The 22,893-nt window shown below is 34.6% G+C and overlaps 1 protein-coding gene across 1 annotated transcript; it reads left to right on the top strand.

The window, feature by feature from the left end:
* The first annotated feature begins 21,757 nt into the window (after nt 1-21,757).
* LOC127097499 (heavy metal-associated isoprenylated plant protein 39) lies at nt 21,758-22,634 on the top strand. The gene is made up of 3 exons (XM_051035997.1): nt 21,758-21,910; nt 22,022-22,097; nt 22,204-22,634. The coding sequence occupies exons 1-3, from the start codon at nt 21,905-21,907 to the stop codon at nt 22,521-22,523; spliced, it is 402 nt and encodes a 133-aa protein (XP_050891954.1). The 5' UTR covers nt 21,758-21,904; the 3' UTR covers nt 22,524-22,634.
* The last annotated feature ends 259 nt before the right edge of the window (nt 22,635-22,893 follow it).

The following is a 22,893-nucleotide window of genomic DNA, read 5'->3' as shown; positions in this document are numbered from 1 at the left end:
CTGGGATGAACCTCTCCTTTTCAAAAGGCAGACAGACGGTATATTCCATCGCTGTATCCCTGAAGAAGAGGTAGGAAACATCATAAAACATTGTCACTCCGCATCTTATGGTGGACATGCAGGCACATCTAAAACATGCGCTAAAATTCTCCAAGCCGGCCTCTACTGGCCAACATTATGGCGCGATGTTCATGCTTACGTTACCAGATGTGATTGGTGCCAACGCACAGGGAACGTCTCAAGGCGTGACGAAATGCCATTGAGAAATATCCAAGAAGTAGAAATCTTCGATGTTTGGGGGATTGATTTTATGGGACCTTTTCCATCATCAATAGGAAATAAGTATATCTTAGTAGTTATTGACTACGTGTCTAAATGGATTGAGGCTATAGCCTCACCTACTAATGACACTCGAGTAGTGATTAAATTATTCAAAAATAACATATTCCCTAGATTTGGAGTACCACGTCTTGTTATAAGTGACGGTGGATCACATTTCATATCCAGAATCTTTGATAAACTTTTAGATAAATATGGAGTTAAGCACAAAGTAGCAACACCATATCACCCGCAGACTAGTGGACAAGTGGAAGTGTCAAATAGGGAGATTAAACAGATCTTAGAGAAAACGGTTTCAACGTCTAGAAAAGATTGGTCTCGGAAGCTTAAAGAAGCATTATGGGCCTATAGATCCGCTTATAAAACCCCTATAAGGACCACCTCGTACCAATTAGTTTACGGAAAATCTTGTCACTTACCTTTTGAGCTAGAACACAAAGCCTATTGGGCCATTAAAACCCTGAATTTGGATTACCTAGCAGCTGGTGAAAAGCGCATTCTAGACACTCATAAATTAGAGGAATTACGTCGCAGTGCTTATGAAAATGCCATAATATATAAAGAAAGAACCAAAGCGTGGCATGATAAGAGAATTGTAAAAAGAAAGATTTCACCATAGGTGATCATGTTCTCCTTTTTAACTCCAGGTTACGACTTTTTCCTGGTAAGCTATGCTGAAGATGGATTGGCCCTCACGAGGTCTCAAAGATCCTAAAGTATGGAGCAGTTGAAATCAAGAACAACTCTTACAATCCTTTCGTAGTAAATGGGAAAAGGCTTAAGAACTATCAAGGAGGTGACATCCCTACATATTACTCTTGCCACACTCTGAAGGATCCACCTGTCCCTGTTTCACAAATATAAATCTTTAATCGTCAAGCTAAAGACGTTAAACAAGCGCTACATGGGAGGAAACCCATGATTTTTCTCATTTTATTATTTTGCGTTGTCTTTATTCGATGTTTTATTTAAGTATTTAACTGACTAACATTAGTAATATTCATGTTTCAGGTTTCAGGTCTCATTACTCTCCGTAGCAAATCTCCACTAACTGTATTTTTCGGGATGCAGAATTTCGATGATATGCATGTTGTGTTCAGAAACGAAATTCAAAGAAAGCGTCATGCGATCCTATATGAGCGTCCCATGTTACCCACTAGGTACCCTGACCCTGATTTCATGGAAACCTTAGGTCTCGAGGCAAGTGTGAGGTATCTTTGCAATCAGCTTCAATGGGAGGAATATGTCGGTGCAATGCATGCAACCTACAGGAACCTGACCCTGGAATTCGTAAGCTCCTTCACCTATGAACCCTACATAGGAATCATCTTTCAGAGAGGCTATATTAACTTTAGATTGTTTGGAATTGAGTACACCTTCAATCATAAGGAATTTGCTGAGTTACTAGGATTTCAGTATGACCCTGAAGTTATGCCTGAAATTCCTTTAGGCTATTTTATGCAGGATGAGATAGACAAATTCTGGAGTGATATCACAAAAGGAGGAAGCCCTGACCCTTCCATCCAGTTGTCCAAAAAAATCCATAACCCAGCCTTCCACTACTTCCAGATGATCCTAGCCCACACTTTCCTTGGAAAGAGCGATATTGATACCCATGTTAGTGATGAGGAAATCCTTTTCCTATTTTGTATCACCCAGTCACGCCCTGTAGCTTCTGGAAATTTCCTAATCGACAACCTTAACCTTACAACAAACTCTCCTGAAGGACTTATTCATGTAGGAGGAACCGTGTCACATATAGCATCTCCCCTAGATCTTGACAGAAAGTTAGTCCACCTGACTTCTTTCTATGGCTACACCCTGATGGATTCTACCTTCTGTTTAGACTGTGGCCTGATGAGGAGAGACTCTTTTAACCCCAACCAATATAAGCTCCTGATCAATCATGAGACCATTCATTACTTTACTTTACCTGATCCAGCAAAGACTAACGTCCATGATAAAGCAAATTGGACATACGCTTTAGAAGGCCAGGATGAGACACCTACTGTACCTAGATCCCATCCAGTACCAGAATACCATCCCTTGCCACCGTCAGATAGGATCACAGTGCTTTCTAATAATTTCAATCTGCAGCGACGCGACATTCACACTGAGATTATTGAGTTACGCAGAGAACTGGCCATCCTTCGCCAGGAAGTTACTGACCTAGCCTTGAAGTTAGAGGTATCCGATGCTACTCATGCCATGGAGGTTGATTGCCTATACGAGGAAATCGGTGAACTCAGTCGTCAGCTAGAAGAGGCACGAGATTCTGGTAGCATTGAGGAACCATCGACGCACTAAGGACTATGTTTTTCGAGCTTTTATCATTTTATTTATTCTGCATATTCAAACATATATCTATATATATTTCCTAATTTCTAGATTTAGTTTATTTTTGCATAGAATTGTCTTTTTTCAGTGTTTTTTCTTATGATAATATCTCATCTTATAATATCATTTCTCTTATATTTTATTGTTTTCCTTAAATTATTTTATTTTTATTATGTTAAAAAATGAATTATATCATGCATGTACAAACACAAGAAAGAAGAACATTTAGAAGATGTTGTACACACTCCAAAATGACTCAAAACCACAAGGCCCAAGTCCAATTCAACAAAATCCGACCTAACTTGATTTACAAAGATGGCGAGTGCCATCTAGCCATAGCGGGCGCCATGGGGTCTGAGCACTATCTCGGCAGAAGCGAACCAAACCTCAATTTTCATTCCAAAACTTATCTTAAACCTTCCAAAATCCCCATTTTCTCCATCCTAGACCTCTATTAAAACCCACTCAAACCCCATTAAAATTCCACTCAACCAAAAACCCACTACTACTCCTACTTCCATTTCTAATTTCCTCCATTAAAATCCTATTTCACCATCTTCCACTCTAAAACCCATTTTCGCCCTCATTCACCACTAAGAGCAAAAATGGAGCATCATCAAATCATTTTTCGCAGAGGAAAACCCGGAGAAAGGCAAAAGAAATTATTCGAGGAGTTGTAGACAAAAAGCATTTTTTCCATCAGGTATATCGATGAAGGTTGTCTGTAGAATTTGGGAATTTATCATAGTGTTTGCTTTATGTTAGACAATTTAGGATTGCATGATATTTTCATTAGGAAGGAACCTACATTTGAGTACCTGACCCGAGAATTCTTCAGTTTCCTGATTTATAATGTTCATCCTAACACTGCTAGCACATCCGGTATAATACAATTTATAATGTTTAATGTTGAATATCAGTACACTACCGATGAGTTAGCAGGTTTATTAGATTTTCCTTACGGGGAAGGTTCCCTCGGTGAGACACCATTGGACTCAGAATAGTCATCTGAGGCGTTTGAATTTTGGAGGAAGCTGACATGCTTAAATACCGACTCTTTTGAGGGGAACCTAGCCTTAATATTCATAACCCGACCATACACACTTTTCGCTATCTGTTGGGTTTGTCAATTTTTGGCCGGGAAAATCCTAATAAAATCAATTCCAAAGAACTTTTATTTTTATAGGGTAGCCTCGTACAGAGAAGAATTAACTATATTCCCTTTATGATCACACATATGTGTGCCGTTCGGAAAAAGGGAGGTACTATTTATTTTGGAGGTTTAATCACCTCCATTGCTAGAGCTTTGCACCTTGGCACTGAGTTGGCTACATTACAACCACTACCTCACCATATTATAAATTTAAAGTTTTTAAAAGATATGCGATTATGCAGAGTGAGGAAAGAAGGCGGTTTTAACCTCATGGTCCACAATGTAGCTATCCCGAGTGTAGTTTTACCTTGCTCTCGACGTACAAATATGCGCCTTGAGAGAAATTGGATTTATGATCTGCAAGCTCCACCTTTTACCGGCCCGTTGCCACCCAACATACCTTTTGAAGAAGGTGACAGGACCGATGATGAGTATGAGCGGAGAGACCAGTCTCCCGTTCCGACCATGCCTTCACACCATACATCATCTGCACACACTGCACCATCTTTTACTCACCCTTATGCAGGTACATCCCTTGGATTCCATATTACCGAGGAGATGTGGCGAGAGCTACAAGCTCGAGAAGAAAGGAGAGATGTCTTATTATCTTTCATGAACCAACAGTTGAAGGATAACATGGACTTCATACGTGAATCACAACGGCAGACTGATAATTCACTCTGCAGCATTATGGAATCCCAACAAACCCTCCTCTCTAACCAGCAGCATCAGCAAGCGCAATTTCAGAGTCACCTTACCCTGATGGAGGCCACTCAAGCCTCCGTACTGGGTAACATTCGACAGTTGCGAGAATCTGATGCCTTATTATCAGCTAGATTTGATCGTGTAGAGGTTTCTAGAGAGGGGCATTGTCATAGCAGGAGTCGTTGTCCCAGGCATTCAGAGCCACGAGGGAAAGGTATCAGTGGTCAACAGTTGTGTCACCCATGTTACTCCTTTCCTCATCTTTTATCGAAACATTGGGGATAATGTTCGATTTAAGTGTGGGAGGAGATTTCCATGCTTTCTTTTTCTTTTAATTTTTTTTCATTTTTTGTTTTTTAAAGTTTATTTTAATTTGTGTTTCAATAAATTGCATGTTCTAGACGAGTCTTCTCTGTAGTGTAGCCCTACTTCCCCATTCTTGAGCCCTACAAAAAAAATTGACAAAGAAAACAGCTTTTACTTTGAAAATTTTGGGCTTTTAGACAAGTTTAGGATATGATGTTAAAGACTTGGGAAAACTTTTAAAAATAGATATCATCTCAACACTGTAAGCTTCTTGACTTTGGAAACTGATCCCAATACTTACTATATTATAGCCTTAATTTTAATCCCAAATAATAAAGCCCTTAAGTAGTTTATTTCAGCAGTCAGCTCCGGCTTAAGCATACTCTTCACAAGGAAACCGATGAAAATAAGTGAATGATTCTTGTATACCAAAAAGTTAATAAAATTACCCATTGTAGTTGGTTCAGAGGTATCTGGTGTTGAACTTGGAAGGGAGGATTATTGTCCAATTCCCCACAGCTACAATAGGGAAGACAAAGGGGTTACGCCAATTATGTCCCAGAGCCCCATACAAAAAGAAAAAAATGATAAAATAAAATACCCATTATTAGTTGGTTCAGAGGTGTCTGGTGTTGAACTTCGTAGGGCGGATCACGGTTCGATCCCCTGCAACTGCAAATGGGTAAAATAAAAAGGGGTTACCAAACTTATATACCATAACCCTATGTAAAAATATTAGAATCACTAACTGGTCGCCTTGCTATGAGTATGTACAGATAACATGCTTAATGTGATTGCGCTTGAATGAAAAGGGATTTAAAAATAAGGATGAAAAAGGTGGGTTTAAGTATTGTAACACGATATGGATTAGTTTGTATACAAGAGAAGCTTATGACCACATTTGGTGAATTGTAGACTCAATATTTGTTTGATTCATCAGTTAGTACCTATCGGCACATCCTTGACTAAACTTAGAATCTTTTAGCCTAAATTGAATACTTGTGTGTTGTTGTTTTTCTTTCGTGATCCTTAAGAGTTTTTCTTGAGGAAAAGCAAAAGTTTAAGTGTGGGAGAATTTGATAACACTGAAACACACTGCGTATTTGACTCGGATTGCACATGCTTATTAGGTTTTTATTGTCATTTTCTTGTGTTATATTTTCCTTTTGTCCATTTTCAGATATTTTGCCCTACAGGAGCCTTTTGTGAAGAAACAAAGCCAAATGAGCAAGAAATCGAAGTTTTTGTAGAAATTTGTTCACATGGCGTCCAGCATGGCGGCCACCAAGGAGGGTGCCATGACAAGTAAGCTATCAACCGGTGGTAACTGCCACGTTTTCCATGATCTTTCCATGTTGTACACATGGCGGGTGCCTTGGTGGGGATGGCAGGCGCCACCTTTGTTGGCACGACCCCACTAAGGGAAGTTGAAGGACATTTCTATCTTTGGCTAGCTTTTTAGACCTTCTATAAATAGGCGTTTTCACTTCATGAAAAGGCATCCAACTTAGTTCACAACACTAAGCCTAAAGTTCACCATTGTAAAAGCGATAATCTGTCACATCAGCGGGTTATCGCACTTGAGTTGTAGTTAGGTTGGAGCACTGTACAAACAATCTTGTAGCCATTTTACTTTCCAGTCAAGTTTTCTTTTCAAGTGTACCATATTAAAGTCTCTGATTTGGAGCAGGTTTCTTATTCAAGTTATCCGCATTTATGTTTTATCTTTCTTGCATACTTTAATTTATTTATTTGCCTGTCTCGCCTTTACATACTCGCTTATTTAACTTGCATATTTTATTTACTCGCCCTTTTTAGATATGATTTATTCTGCTATGTTGTCGCTTATTTTCATGTCTGGCTAAATCTTTAAAGGTTAGGATGTAAGGATCATCGTTAAGATGATACTCCAATATTTGTATCTGTAGAAATGCTTTAGGGGCTGTTTTGATTTTGACACAAGTTTTCAGTGCTTATTTTGTTCAGTAACTACGAAAGTAGAGTCGAAGTATAGTTGGGTAAGATTGAAAGCCGTCCAACTCTTAAAGATAAACTTGGTTAGTTTTAACTGATCAAAAGTAGCGAAAGCACTTTGTCCGGTTAATTGAGAATTCTTAACACTATTAAAAAACGATTTTGAAACTATTTTCGGACGCGTTTGTAGGTTTAAAATCCGGATCCTTGAGCGAAAGTCATGGATCCCTTTTAAGTTAAACTTTCCAAATCAAAATCACTTTTTAACTAAGTCAAGGATTTAATTTCTTAAAAATAGGTTTACTACTTTAACGTGAAAATCACCCTTCATCTGTGACAATGGAGGGCATTAATTAGAGAGTAAACTCGGTTCTGAATACGCGAAAGTGACAGTTCCTGTTAAATTGATTTTTCTCTAAGTAGAAAATATTTCCCCATAAGTATATCTTTTTAGAAACAATTGGAGTATTTCCTAACTGATGTGAGTTACATCTGAGCCTACATTTTATCTGAATTTATTTACTTCGTCACTCTCACTTCAGTATACTTGAACCTATTTATTTGACTACCTTAGATAAGCACTGTAACAATAGAAATCGATAGATTGACAATTTGGTCTCTGTGGGAACGATAATCTTTTGTATTACTTTAACGTGTTCCGTATACTTGTGAATAGCATATTGCACAACACTCATCACCTGTTACTCGAGTCAATCACTCTCATCATTTTATCTTCAATCAATCCTTTGTAATTCCTCTTAATCAACTGACTTATACTTTGCAAGTTACTCTTCATGCCATGTATGTACAACACATTAGAAATGACTGATTCGTGAGATCCAAGCCTCCCTTGAAGCTCTTCTTTTGTCATACTTGACAAATCCTTCGATTCTTCTATGTCTACTACCACATGATCTAACTTTGGAGCCAATGACCTCAAAATCTTTGACACTAGAGTATTTGATGCCAACACTTCCCCACGTGTTTTAATTTGATTCACCAGTTTTATCACTCTAGTGAAGAAATTAATCACACTTTCATTGTCTTCCATCTAAAGCAATTATACATTCTTTTATGAGTTTGTAACTTCACCTCTTTCACTTTCTCAGCTCCTCCAAATGATTTCTCCAGGATGTCTCATGCTTTCTGATCAGTTCATTTTGATGCACAATCATTCTCTATTGTGCTACGACAATTCTATACTTTCTCTTATTATTTCTATTTTTTTAGTGTATTCAAATTTTAATTTAATTTTTCTCTTATTTTATTTTCATCATTTATTTTCAGAATAAGTAGTAATTTGAAACCTTCTCGTTGTGCAGATCATAACTTGAGCTAAGAGATGTCTTTTAAACGTGTTCTAATATGCGTTGGAAAGCTTAGAGGAAAAACTACAATTTTATTTTTGATGCCGAAGGCTAATTCGAAGTGCAGAAGAGTCAAATTATCACACTTTGTTCCTACTTAATAAAAATAAATTAGTTAGTTTTGAGTCAGCTTATGTATTTTGGACCGGTGCTCTTAAAACCCAATTTTCTTTATTATTTAAGCTAAACTCAACATTAGGGAAAGTTTGACAGTTTTTAGGAAATAAAGAAGAGCACTAGGATTAGATGGCCAATTAAACTCTAAGGTTAATCTACTATTTCGGAATTTCATCAAGACTTTGAGGTTATTATATAATGCAGTTTTTATTCAATTCCTTTCAATTATGTCTTATGTGTCTTGTTTTCTTAATTCGAGTTTCATAGAATATGATTGATTAAATTTGATTGATGCATATTCCTTACCTTCACATATTAACTTAATTTATTCGTTAACTTCGTCTGATCTTCAACCGTCATGCTTAATGCGGTAAATAGGAATATAATTCACATAGTGTTGATCACGTTTGTTAATCGACACTATAATCAAATAGGAATTGAATTCACTTAGGGAATTGGTGATATAATAATCGATTATAATTATGAAATTACTGAACTAGTAGATTAATCCATTAATCATAACTGTAATCTTTTTCTTTATTTTTAATTGTCTAAAAATCTAAAACCCTCATTTTCATTTCTTTCCTTCGGTTAAATTAACCTAGAGTCCTTGTGATACAACTCGAGTGTCGCTTCCTTATTCTACACTTTATTTACTCATTTTTGATCCGTGTGCGATAACTAATCACTTCCTTTGCTGAATCTACATCACCAACTTTCTTAAAGTTTTCTGGATCAACGCATTAATGGATTAAAAAGAGAGTCTTGTAATCTTTCTTCTTAAAATATGTGTGTGCGGCTTTTTGTTCATCCATAACATTCTCTCCAATTGGTGTTACTCCATTCTTCACAAGATCCCAAACATCTTGGTGACAGAAAACAACTTTCGCCTGCTTACACCAATTTTCATAGTTCTTACCATTCAAGATTGGAAGATTCATTCGAAAATGCCCGTTCGGATGATCTAATATGTCCCAAATATCACACAACTAGGATTTGATACCAGATGTTGGGAAAACTCTAATATTAAAGTTAACCGAATCAATCTTGATAAACAAGAATCAATATTTCTAATTGATCACACATCTTGTTCTTCATCCTTTACTCGGGTGAAACAACCATTCATTGGTTGCAAGATGATTCTACATTACACAAAGAATGAAAGAAGAAAACAAAATAATTGAAAGTGAGAGAAAAGGGAATTTCTGGAGAAAAAAGAAGAAAAATGTATTGTTGTGCAAAACCACACTCTAAGTATTTGCTACAATGTGTGTTAATCACAATTGTGATTCCTGCAACTACAAAACTAAATGAATCAGCACAATTAAAATATAGCTCTTCTATATTTATAGGTGAGATTACTTGCACTCCAACTATTCACAACATAACTAACTCAATTAAAACTAAGCTAAGTTAATCTATTTCGACTTTGTTGACTCCTTCGACGGCTACATGCTCCGACTGCATGCTTTGACAAGCTATATTTGACTTTCTGTCAAATACAATTAATACAGGCTCTGTTCAACACATGCTATTTCGACATACACTAAAACACCTTTCGACCCCGGTCGAATACAAACACATTATTTCGACTTCAACACAAAGAATTATATATTTAACATTTATGGATGTAGGTAGACCCACTAATCCGTCAATCTAAATTGAACCAACTCTTAAATTATTCAAACTCATTCACTTACGAGTATATCCAACCCAATCCGCAACAACCCATGGGTTTGGATATCAGGTTTGTGTTTCTCAACACGTGGATCCTTTGACCCAACTCGTTGATATGACATTAATAATTTTTTTATTATTTTAAATGAAAATATAAAATTAATGTATCACTACAAATCATAATTGTGCCAATTTTTTTTATTCAACACTAACACTACGACTAGATCAATGAGTTTACTTAATTTTAAGACTAAGTGTTGTTTCTTATTTTCTTTTGTTTCATTTTCAACTTATGCATTTTATGAAAATTGTATATTTTGTGGAATTTTATACTATTATTAAGTGTAATGACATATTGATGAATTTATTTAGACAGTATAGGTTGTGTTTCATCCAATTTAAGTGTTAAAAATATGCATAATTGTACAGAGTTATGTTTGAAAAAATTATAATTGAAAAATAATATCAAAAAATATTTGATTTTATTTGAAACACAACCCACGAATCCAACCCATAAATGATCAAATTGATTTGGTTCGATTTTAATCGAAGTTACGTGTTGGACGATAAATCCAAACCATTAAAATTTGAACGAGTTGGATAATGAAATAGGCAAAATTCGATCATACCCAACTCGTGGGCACCCTTATATAAATCCCTATTTTTTTCCAATATATTAACTTTTCCAATATAACAACAAAAGTCTATATAGCTGTAATCGACAAGTAATTTAATTATAACAATAAAGAATAAAAATTAAAAACAAAAAAATAAAAACAAAGTATCATCAATCAGAGTCAAATTAAAATGAATTAGGATCGTCTCAACGAATATTATATTAAGGTTTAAAGCGAACTCTAAGAATTGAAACTTTATAAAAATAATTTTTATATAAATAATTTAAATAAATTTTATTTAAAAGATTGTTCATTATATTATGATAATCGATTTATTTGTTATTGAAGATGTTTGCCAATTATTTTGTTTTCCTAATAGTCCTGTTTTTAAATAAATCCAAGAACTCATGTTAGTAATGTGTTCATTAGATATATCATGATTCCTTAATTTAAAACTAATATTTCTCCAATCCCTCCTTCCTTCATTAGCTAATTTATCCTAAGTATAAACATTGTTAAATAATTTACAATAAAAATAAAATATTTTATCTAGGTTTTGAAAGTAAACTAGTCATCATCTTTCTTATTTTTCTCCATTACGAATTTTTTTAATATAAAGTGATGAGGAAAAGTGTCCCTTGAAAACCTAAATCGGTAAATTTAACTGACTAGAAGAGTGAATGTTATTTTGTTCATTAGTAGACACTTCATCTCTATTTGCATTTCCATATTCATTTTATGGTGTTATCTTGTTCATTCAATGAAAAATCGTCTATATTTTCATTTATTTATTTTTGTTTTGATAAATTTATTTATTTTTGTAATGTAATAAAAACTTTATTTTTTTATTTTTTTTTTATTTTAAATAATTTGATTCATATTTTTGAGATGATATGGATTCTAAAGTAAGGGATTTATTGATCTATGGGTTGAGACGCTACTGAAATGAATAGAAAACAAATATAGAATAAAAAAGATTGTCGGAAAAAAAGAGATAAAAATAGTGAGAAAGAGATGAAATCAAAGAAGAAATAGAGGTTTTCTACATCCAGTTTTCTTTCAAAGAGTCACAATCTTAGTTAAATATGTGTTTTAAAGAAGGGAATTTAACTTTATATTTCATCTAAGTTATTATCACACAATTTTTTAAATTGTATTTTATTACTTATTAAAAAATAAAATAAGGATATTTTTAGAAAAAAATAAAGATCAACCCAAAAATGGTATATCAATTTATATATAGTTATAGAATAGATTTATAGTTATATATTTTATTGTATTTAAAAATATATATATATTAAATTTAATTAGTTAATTAATATTAAACAGTTGTGTTATGTACAAATTATATATTTTTAGTGATTATGCACTGTCAGTGTAAACATTTTTACACAACCGATTTATCACTATCACTCGTTTGCATGACTTTATAGATTTTTAAAATAAAAATCAAACTTGTTTTAACATTCAACGACTATGATTAACTGACAGTGTAAAATCCTTTTATATTCTTAGTGTATTTCGATTAAATCATTCATTAATAATAAAATAATAAGAAAAGATATAAAAAGAAGATAAATTGACAAATGATGCTACTTTTTATATTAAATAAAAACTTGATAATTTATATTTTTTATAAATTAAAAAAAATTAAAAAAACCAATATATAGGGGTCAAAAATTAAATGGAACTGCTAGGCTCTTGTTTTTAAGTTTAAATTTAAAAGGAGATAACTAACTCTTTACAAATAAAAAAACAGTTAAATTGTCACATTGAAATATGATGTGAGTTTTTGAGTGAAAACAATGTAATCAATATTTTAAGAAGAAAACCATTCCTCTCAAACGAAAGAAGAAGACATTTATTGTTTAAAAAATAGTCTAAGAATAAAGAGCCGGTGATTAAGATATGAGGACAAAATATTTATTGAGTATAAAAAAAGCCAAAAATGGTACAATAAAGGCCATGACACCACTCATTGTGTACTTTATGCCCAAGAAAAGTTTAAATAACAATTTAAAAGAAGAAATTCTAATTATCTCCACACCTATGCATGAATAGGTGCTATCACACGGCTTTGTTATTGTATAAAATAAATAATGTATTTGATTGATTAAAAAACTTAATATACAATTTAATTGATATGGTTAAAATTTAACAATACAAATAATAAAAGATTTTTTTTTCGAAATATAGCTATAACATTTAACTTAATTGATTACATACTGTTTTACTCGGCTTAATGCAACGGTTTAATTATATGCAAATTCCATAAAAAGTAAGCAAAATTAAAGTACATTTTTATGATATTCACTTATTATTATACTCATCATAAACTCTGAATTAAATTGAATATTAGTGTGTTAATCTTAAAGATTAACCATGAGCCATCGTATTGGAGATCAACATCGTCAATTTTAGAGTCTCCCGTCATCAATTAATATCAATTCTGGTTTCATAACAAAATAATGGTGCCATCTGTGAGAATTTACTTGTAATTTCTGCAAAATTTCATGGATAGATCATCCTTGATCCAAAGCTAGATCTATATCAAAACCACTTATAAATGGAGATTGTCACCTCTTATGCCGCAACAAAGAGGTCTGACACTGAAGTGCCTCATCCAAGCAACAGCTGATACTAAATCTCAAAGTAAAGAATAAACACGCTAGGATTTCTAGATCGCGAGAAAATAGATGGAATTCTGAACGCAGAGTTACCCTTAGTGATAGCGGTCACAGTTGCAGATCACACAATCACAGGATTCCTTGTGAATGCGGGAAACTTGTGTAACATCCTCTCCACTGACACACTCGAACAACTAAAAATCAACCAGCTATATCTGATTTCATGACAGATCTACTAATATCTCTTTAAGAAGGAGGAAACAGAAGAAAGGCAGCCCTTCACTTCCTGGTAGTATCGTCTAAAAGTGTTTTCACCGGCATCTTTGGACAATCCTTCCTGGAAAAATAAAATACCGTAGCTCCCCAAATGCACCTTAAAACGGCGCAACACGATGACGAAGGGAAGCCAATCGTGATCAGCGTTAACTTGAAAGTGGCTAGGCTCTTTGAGAAATCCCATTCAAAAGCCTCCTTACCTCTTCGACGAGGTCTGGGGAAGGTTGAGAAAGAATCAATACATTTGGTCTCGACATGCGTGAAGATGAAGGTAGATCAATTCCAGACGGGGAGTTAGAAATCGTCCAGCTTTATGATAATTCCGACCTAGCACAAGTAAAGATCAAGTTGATCAAATATCCCCAGGTTAACACATATCTATTTGTCATCCCCCCCATGAAATGCTCGACATTGACTCCATTGTAGCATGTCATCACTTAAACATAGACCCTAAACCTTGACACGCCTCGCCCTGAAGAAGGGGGAAACTTATGTCGAAGAACTGTTAGAAGCCAGCCTTAGTCCTAAAGTGAACGACACATAATGGAGCTTCTGTGGCATGTCGTCGTGTATAAATTAAGCGGGCCTCAGTACATCATGCTTGAGAAAATTTAATTGTTTGTCTAACTCATGTAAGTGGATTAACAACTCATCGGACCGTACGTAAGTGTCAACCGGGATAACCTACCCAGAAGCAACCTAGCCGCTTTCTGTGATCTCAAAAAACTTAAAAGTTGGTAGTAGATGTCATTTAGAAAGAAACGGGGATAACACATGCACCCTACTAAGGCTCATATTATTTTAAAGGTAAATCAACCGATATAAGGTCTGATGAAGACTTCTTTGAACCGAGCACCTAAAAGATCTATATCAACGAAATAAATATTCCTCAAGCCCCCTTTGAAGGCCACACACCTTTATTTGTGGTTCTCCCAACGAGATAAGTATTCCTCAAGCCCCCTTTGAAATTGGAATAAATAATTTTCTAACTATGAGAAATGTTGCAAGTGCAAATATTATCGTAATCTTCAGTGTGATGGCACAAGCCGATATTTTGACGCATGCCCTCACTCTGAGAAACACGCTTAAAGTGTAGTTGGCGCACCCCTGTCTTAGGAACTATCCACTCCAAAAGCGTACGTGGTAGAGCCCTGGAGATGTCTTCCCCAAACCAGGACAAACCTGGGGGAAGAGACAGGAACCTTACTTTTGGCCAACGACCAAGCTTAGTTTTCGTTCCAATTTGTACCGATTAGGACCGCAGAGTTCTGCAAACACGCTAAATGACATCATCAAATTGGTGACAAATGACTTCAAAGATCCATAGTGGATAGCTCCAAGGGGACAAACCCCAACTTGCAAGAGTAATTAGATTCAAATATGGAAGAAACCACCAACTAGTTCGAAGCGTAGAAGCCAAACTACCAACGACTCATATGAGAAAGCAGAAAGCCCATGAATAAATTAAGTAAATCACGTCATACACAAAATATAAATAGAGGCGTCAAATAGAAAGGTAAATATATAAAGATTATTATTCTTACAACGGCCCAATATTGTGCTAACTTTACAGATAAAGCAATAAAAAGAAAAAGAAAAAGAAAAAGAAGGCAAGCTTATCCTCTTGAGACGATGCACCAAGGTTATCCACAAAAGTGTCGTCCCGAACAACCTTTAACGTGTTTAGCTCTGAGCAACGAAGAGAGATGTCTGGGAAAAGAATTTCTACATGGTCAACTTCCTGATCAAAATCCCGACACACATTCTTCAAAGTTTACTGGAGGCATTAGACACACTGAACGACATCACTGAGTACTCATAGTGACCGTATCGAGTCCTAAATGTTGTCTTTGGAATATCCTCAGTCTTCACTCGGATCCAATGATAGCCCGATCTCAAATCGACCTTGATGAACCCACAAGCACCAACCAGCTGATTTTTAAGGTCATTGATTATGGGAATAGGGTACTTGTTCTTAATACAACACCTGCCATTGCATGTTCACCTTCACTTAGGGTATCATCGGAACATAATCACATAAATTGCTATAATAAAACAGGTTAACTTTAATTTAGATCTTATAAAGACCTAACTTTCACAAAATGATTCAAAAAGGAAGTTTCAATATCCACTTTCAACAAGTTCAAATAAACCATCATAATAATTATCAAACTTCAACAAAACAAATACGTCGACATCAACCATAATAAAGAAAAGATTATTCTCCCCTAGTGTTACAGAATCAGAGCATAGCGACTAAATATGAAAAAGAGATAACTAATGAGAATAACTCCAAGAGTTAATTCCCACTCATAGCAACAACTCTACTCTTGAGTATCTGCAAGATGTCCATGGTGGACAACATCAAAGCAAAGGGGGTGATATTTCACATTAATAAATTAACGGAATAAGCTACAAGGTAGAAATCAAACATCTACAAAATCCATATCAATCACACAATATCATTCTCACACCCAATCCATCATCATACACAAAGCAACCACATACTCATCAATTAAATTATGCAATGAGACTTACAACTTCGTCTAGATTCATATGCATGTGGTAGCATATCATCATCAATTGGTTCACTCAAGAATCGGATTCGCCCTGCTCGAACCCTGAATCCATCCTACTCGAATTCAAAACAAGTCACTAATCTACTCTGCTAAGATTGCAACTTGCCTCTTTCATCAACAACAACGACATAATGAATGCATGTCATAACACATCAATGCAACAACGACATAATGTTCAAAGTCCCCTTCCGACAATAAACAAAACATGCATTAACCCAACAATAATAGTTCCCCTCCCAAACTATCATCCCACAACAACATCACACAATATATTAATATAATTTATGCTTATACGGTAGCATGTCAACATCACAACTTACACATTCAACACAACATGATCATCAATTATTCACAATTACGTAGTAGCATAAACAGTAGGATTAACACTCTCAACATTACTGAACAACACCATTGATTCATGATTATGCTACCTTTATAATGATAACACATCACACATATTCATATGATTTCATCTCCATTCATTATACATATATAACTACAGTCCTAAACTATCACCATGGGATAGTACTTCGCGTTAGCTTTCCATCACTTTAAAATACGCCTCAATCTGAGTCTGGAAACTCAAGTTACACTAAAAAATGTCTCACCTAGTACAAATTCCAGGGAGTTGCTACAACCGTCCATAGCAGTTTCTACGACCCGTAGAGATACCCAGAACCCAAAAACGATGTTTTGCAAATTTCCCCCATAGGAGCACTTCCGGAGCTCTCCGATTCCGATCCTGTACAAAACACTCAGAATTTAATATACTACATTTATTCAATGATTAAAACAACAAATTCATACTATATCACAGATTGGTATCAACGAAATCATCACTTTTCAAGGTTTTCAGGTTATGCTTTTAAAGCTTTTTCAGCACAATAATGGAGGAGTTTCAAAACAAACATAAATGAATTTTTCATACATAATAGTACACGAATTTCATCACCAACATCATCACATAACATCAACTCATCATCAAATTACAGAATTCAATTAAAAACCCAACAATCATATTAGAGGTTAATGACTCCTCATTTTACCCTTCATGCATTATACCCATTTATGAAGAAACTTCCCCCTTACCTTATTATCCTAGCAATAGTAAAAAAAAAAAATTGATTTTGATTCTCTAAATTCCTCAAAGTTCCTAACTTTACTCTTGCACCTTCTCTAGCCTCCTCTATAATCCCAAATTTTAATTTTCCGTATGATAGAAACACCCTAAACTACGTTATCTTCTAATTTATATCATTAAGTTAATCTAGTTAAAATTATAAACTCACCTCTCACTTACTAACATTCTCGCTCCTTCGTCCCCTCTATTTTTCGTAATTCTCAATTCAGCATCAAACTCTCTATTTTCCATTTAATTAATTAAATTAAAATAAAATATAATTATTTTAATTACTAAAATAAATTCTTAATAATTCTAGCCCACTTCTACCAATCTCTAATTACTCCTACACCTTCATCTCGAGGTCACATACCCCATCACCCAAAATAATTCAATTATCGCACACAATAATTAAATGAAAATACAAATAAACCAATTAAAATAATAACTCAAAAGCCAGGATGTTACACTCCCCACGGTGAGACACTTGGTCTAACAAATTTCTGTTCCATGAGCTTTTCTACCCGACTCTTCAGCTCATCCAACTCTGACGACATTATATAAGGTGTCATTGACACAGGTCTAGTATCAGGTACTAAATCTAGGGCTAACTCAATTTCTCTCTCTGATGGTAAATCACTAATGTCATATGGAAAAGACATATGAAAACTCGCACACCACTGACATATCAATACTCACAACTCCAGCCTCGACTTTCAAAGAAGAGAACATAGCAAACACTCGAGTCTCATCTTTGTTAGAATATATAAACCTCGAATCTTCCTCTTCACCAAACTCAGGAAACAACATTGACTCATCCAACAAACTACACTCTTGCAATCAACAAACACTGAACCAACCTTCCACACTTGAAACATCTCACACAACCTAGGTCGAATGGACCAACCTACTCTTATACCAACTATGTAACATCCTATCCCCGAATACTCTTAATTAAAATAAAAATATGCAACAATCATACTTAACCAATAAGGGTGTCACACATCCCTAAAATAATCACACCTTTCAAAAACTTTTTATAACCACGCAGCAAAATCAACTTCAAATATGATTTATAATATCTCAACAAAATAAAACACTCGATTAATCAAATTAATCCAACGACTAAAAACATTGAATAAAATGTCCAAACTCAGTGTTACAGATCATAGCACCTCCAAAACTAAATAACACAAAAAATAACAAATAAGTGAAAAACCTCAATGCCCTCCTCCAGCTCAATAATAACTAATCATATACCTGATTATCTATACTCCAAGAGAGTACAGAACACAACAAAACAACAAACATGGGTGAGAATAACTTTATAGATGATAATTGTGCATTAAACAGTAAGGATACTCATACATAACACCAATTATCATTCTCAGACAATCAACAACAACAACAACAACAACAAAATCACAATGCAAATGCACTAATGCAATATACTCCTCAGAGATATCATATGGTACCAAGGTTTTGATTACAAAGTTATGTTATTTATTTATCCACGGCTTTGGTTCCTCTCTATAACACAACGTTCTTTCTGAACAATGAATGAGACTACCATTAGCTCTCTCTGAGCACTTAATACATTATCTCAGTACTACTCACCAACAAAGTAATTCACATTATTACTTATGTAAAACCAACAAAAGGGTAAGGCAATAATCATCCAAGGCAACTCTAACATTATCAAAACAACTCTAAACATATCATATTACTTAAATCTCAACTCAACTCAATAATTTTAGAGTAAATTACTTAACAACTCAAAAGCAACTCTAAAAACTTTAATGTAACAAATCTAAGTCTCAAACTCATCAAATGGTAACAAAAAGTCAATGAAGTCAAAAATTGCTTAAAACTCAATAACGGGACAACAAATCAAACACAGAAGCGCTGAAGTGCCGACCATCCGAAAAGTCGTCGCTCGTAACTAACTCGTCACAACCGCCCCACAACTCCCCTCTATCGCATGACACAAACTTCAACGGCCTCTGTTGCCCTCCTCGCGGCTCCTAAACTCCGACGGCTCTACCTCCCTACGCGTGGCTCCCGATTCCGACCGCTCTGCCACCCGCCGCCGCGACCCGGTGTCCTGCGGCTCCCCCAATTTTCCGGTCAGCGTTGCCTGCCTTCGTGGCTCCGTCGTGCGACCCTATTTCGGCTTCCACATATCATAGTATGCCTCCCCCTCCGAATTTCCATTTTTTTCTGATTTTTTCCTGATAAAAAGTGATTTTTCGATAAAAAAATCATTTGAGATATTTTTGTGAATTTTACAGTTATTGCTCAAAAACCAACACAGGTCAAACTCTAAACAGTTATATACCATGATCTAATTGTTATTAAGAATATTCTCCCCAAAGGGCATAACCACAGATTATCATACAACAACAAGGTAAGACAAAAATCACAAAAATAAATATTTATTTCTAACCTCACACAAGGTATTCAAGAACAAGGTAGAAGGGTTCCCACAAACATACAAACAATGATCACAGATAGAAAATTAAGGAGAAAAAGATAAGAGGGTTAGGATCCCTCACTACCCTACTTCCTAAGCACCTATATGTAAAGAGTTTCCCCACTTACCTCAAAATAAAATATCATATAGTAATGTAAGACTTGTTTTATATCATCTTAAATTTTTTTTGATGTAAAAGAAAGTAAAATAAAATACAACTTTTCATATAGAACAAAGATATCACAAATATTTGACTTATTTAAACCAATTAGTAGAAATAAAAGTTCAATATGAGTCAAGAAATAAGTTCCTAAACATCCATGCTAACAAACATTCAAAATGATGCAAGACAAATTGCATTTATGGACATGTAGTGGAATAATGTATGAAAAAACAAAATGTATGAATGATTTAGCTTCAGATGAATGAATGTCAATGGGTAAATGCAAATGAATTAAGTGGAGCAAATTTCGGGGTATGATATCTAGGGATCTACCTCTCTCTTCCTTCCTACGAGCGTTCAAAGTCTTTTGCCCTTTTTCCCAAAATCTCATGATCTTTCTGTTTTCCACCTTTTTCACATACTGTGCCATAATCTTAACACTTTATCTATTTATTTAACCTAAAATTTCCAATTACTTCCTTCAATCCCAAACTCTCCTCACACCCTCACTAAACTCTATTTTCCATTTTATTTCTATTATTCAAATAAATAATTAATACTCAAAATAATTATTTTATTTTAATTCAAATAGTTTTCTATCCTCACCACACCTCAACTATTACTCAATCCATCCATCACTCTCTAATTTAAATAAAATTATATTTCCTCCTAACTCTAAAATATAATCTAATATTTAATTAAATCACTAATAAATCGAATAAACCATACATATCACTCAAATAATTTAATATAAATTCGGAATGTTACAAAAGTCGTCGAGTCACTTAAAACAGAGGAGGTTCCCCTTATCTCTGAGTCAACCAAGCTATATTTTTGTACTAGCTAGCTCCAGTAACGTGACTCCTTTCGAAGGTATTTCACCGGTCTTAATGATCCCTAAGGGATTGAGCCAACTAACACCTTTCCACTGAGCCTCACATGTTGGGTGATCCTTAATGTTAGAATCACTCAAGCCCCGACCATAAGTCTTTTGGTAAGTCTTGATGAAATTTTTGGCATCCTCCCTATTCAAAATGACAACCTCCATCTCTGAAGTCAACAAAACAGGTGAAGTTGAAGATCCCGCAATTTCAGACGATGCGAGCGTAGAATCGGCTGTATGATCATCCCCTACATCTTCGTCAGAAAAAGAGCATATAAAGAAGACCCACTAGGGGAAGCCTTCCTATCCTGGGAGCTATTGGAAAGTTTCTCCGACTCAGAGTCCTCAGGTACAAGTATCACAATGGAAATTGGCTGACTATTAACTAAACGACAAGAATCTAAGTTAAAAGATGCTTCGACCCTAATTAAAGAAGTCGAATCACTATTTCCCAAATCTCTAAATAAACTTATAGGGTGATCACTCGGGATCGTTTCGACAAAAAACATTTTTAAAAAATGAACATGTGTCCATAACAAATTAAAATTGTTTTTTCTTGATTTTTATTGAGCTTATAACCATAAAGTTCATCGATCTTTATAAAATTTTAATAATATCTTATTTAGAGAATATTCCATAAATATTCTAATAAAGTCATACATTCATTCGATCTCCAACATCTCCATATTAAATATCACCAAAAAAAATTATACATATGATTGATACATTTTAATAATTATTAATAGTGGTGGCGGTAAGAGGTGGTGTCTGTCGGAGCTCTACCGCCGAACAGTAGGGGTCAAATGGATGTACTCGCTTAATGAGTGACCATATATGAATACTTTTCTTAAACATCAGTCTAGTTTAGGTCCACCATAGAACCGGTCATATCCCTTTTTTGTTTATGTAGGATCGAGTGCTCCACGAAGGAACGGTATATTGGAAAAGGTCCTTTATTTCTGCTGCTTAACTTTCCTAGAAAGCCACACACTATTTCTCTTGACTTGTTTCGGTTGACTCTTCCTTCGTTACTATAAAAACCCTCAAACAATTATATCTTCAATTCATAACTTCATTTCAATTTGAAAACTTACATCTTCCCTTCATCTCTATATTCTATTCCATTTTTCATCAAGAGTTCTTCTACCTTATTTATACATCTCATCTCACATATCACAAGCTTCCATAACAATGATGGTTAGTTCTTTACCTTGATTTTAACCACTCTTCTATTTTCTTCATCTTAGCTAAAACATAATTGGTGACTTTTCTTTTCTTATTAACAACTAGTTAATTTTTGTGTGACAGAAAGTGGTGTTAAAGTTGGAGATACATGACGACAAAATCAAGCAAAAAGCTATGAAAGCTGTCTCTGGCCTTTCAGGTATTTAATTTATTGGAATTATGCTTTTTTGGTTCATGAAAATAATTTATATAGAATTGAATTGTTTTAGTGAAATACTGAGATTTTATTTGTAATATTGTTGCAGGGGTTGAGTCAGTTTCAGTGGACATGAAAGACATGAAATTAACTGCAATAGGAGATATTGATGCAGTCAAAGTAGTGGCTAAGCTAAGAAAGTTTTGTCATGCAGAAATAATCTCTGTTGGAGCAGCTAAAGAGGAAAAGAAAGAAGAACCTAAAAAGAAGGAAGATGATAAGAAGGATTCAACAAAAACAAATATTGTTGATCCTTTCATGTTCTATGGAACACATGCCTATTACAGTCATCAGATAAAACCTCAATACAATCCTTACTACGGCGCGGTTAGCGTCGAAGAGGATCCTAATAGTTGTGTCATCATCTAAGTTTTCTATGCTAATTTAAAGATTATTGAATCTGTGTCTCTTTTTATTTTGTAAAAGCACTATGATGTATAGTGTAGATTATAATATGAGGCTTGCAAGACTATTCTTTTACATATAAGTACATTCTTAATCAATATGATAGTACTATTTAAACTTAAACATCAATTCTCTAAAAAAAAACAATATTCTTTAGACAGTAACATTTTACCTATGAAAAACAAAACCGTGTTGTGTGCAACTTTAGAAACAATACTTGCCTTGGAAGGTAAGAAGGAGAGGAACACTGTGAGACACTAGACTATAGACTAAACCACCATTAGTGTCAAAATATAGAATTTTTCATACATGTGAGACGTGAGACATCGGGTTA

This window comes from Lathyrus oleraceus, chromosome 6 (assembly GCF_024323335.1).
Source record: "Lathyrus oleraceus cultivar Zhongwan6 chromosome 6, CAAS_Psat_ZW6_1.0, whole genome shotgun sequence".
In the NCBI taxonomy this organism is placed as follows: Eukaryota; Viridiplantae; Streptophyta; class Magnoliopsida; order Fabales; family Fabaceae; genus Lathyrus; species Lathyrus oleraceus.
This window is presented reverse-complemented; position numbering and strand designations above follow the sequence as displayed.

What these genes read in the sequence shown, in the direction of transcription:
- LOC127097499 (XM_051035997.1), top strand. An exon ending in AGCTGTCTCTGGCCTTTCAG is followed by an intron (nt 22,098 to 22,203) that starts GTATTTAATTTA and finishes ATATTGTTGCAG; the next exon opens with GGGTTGAGTCAGTTTCAGTG.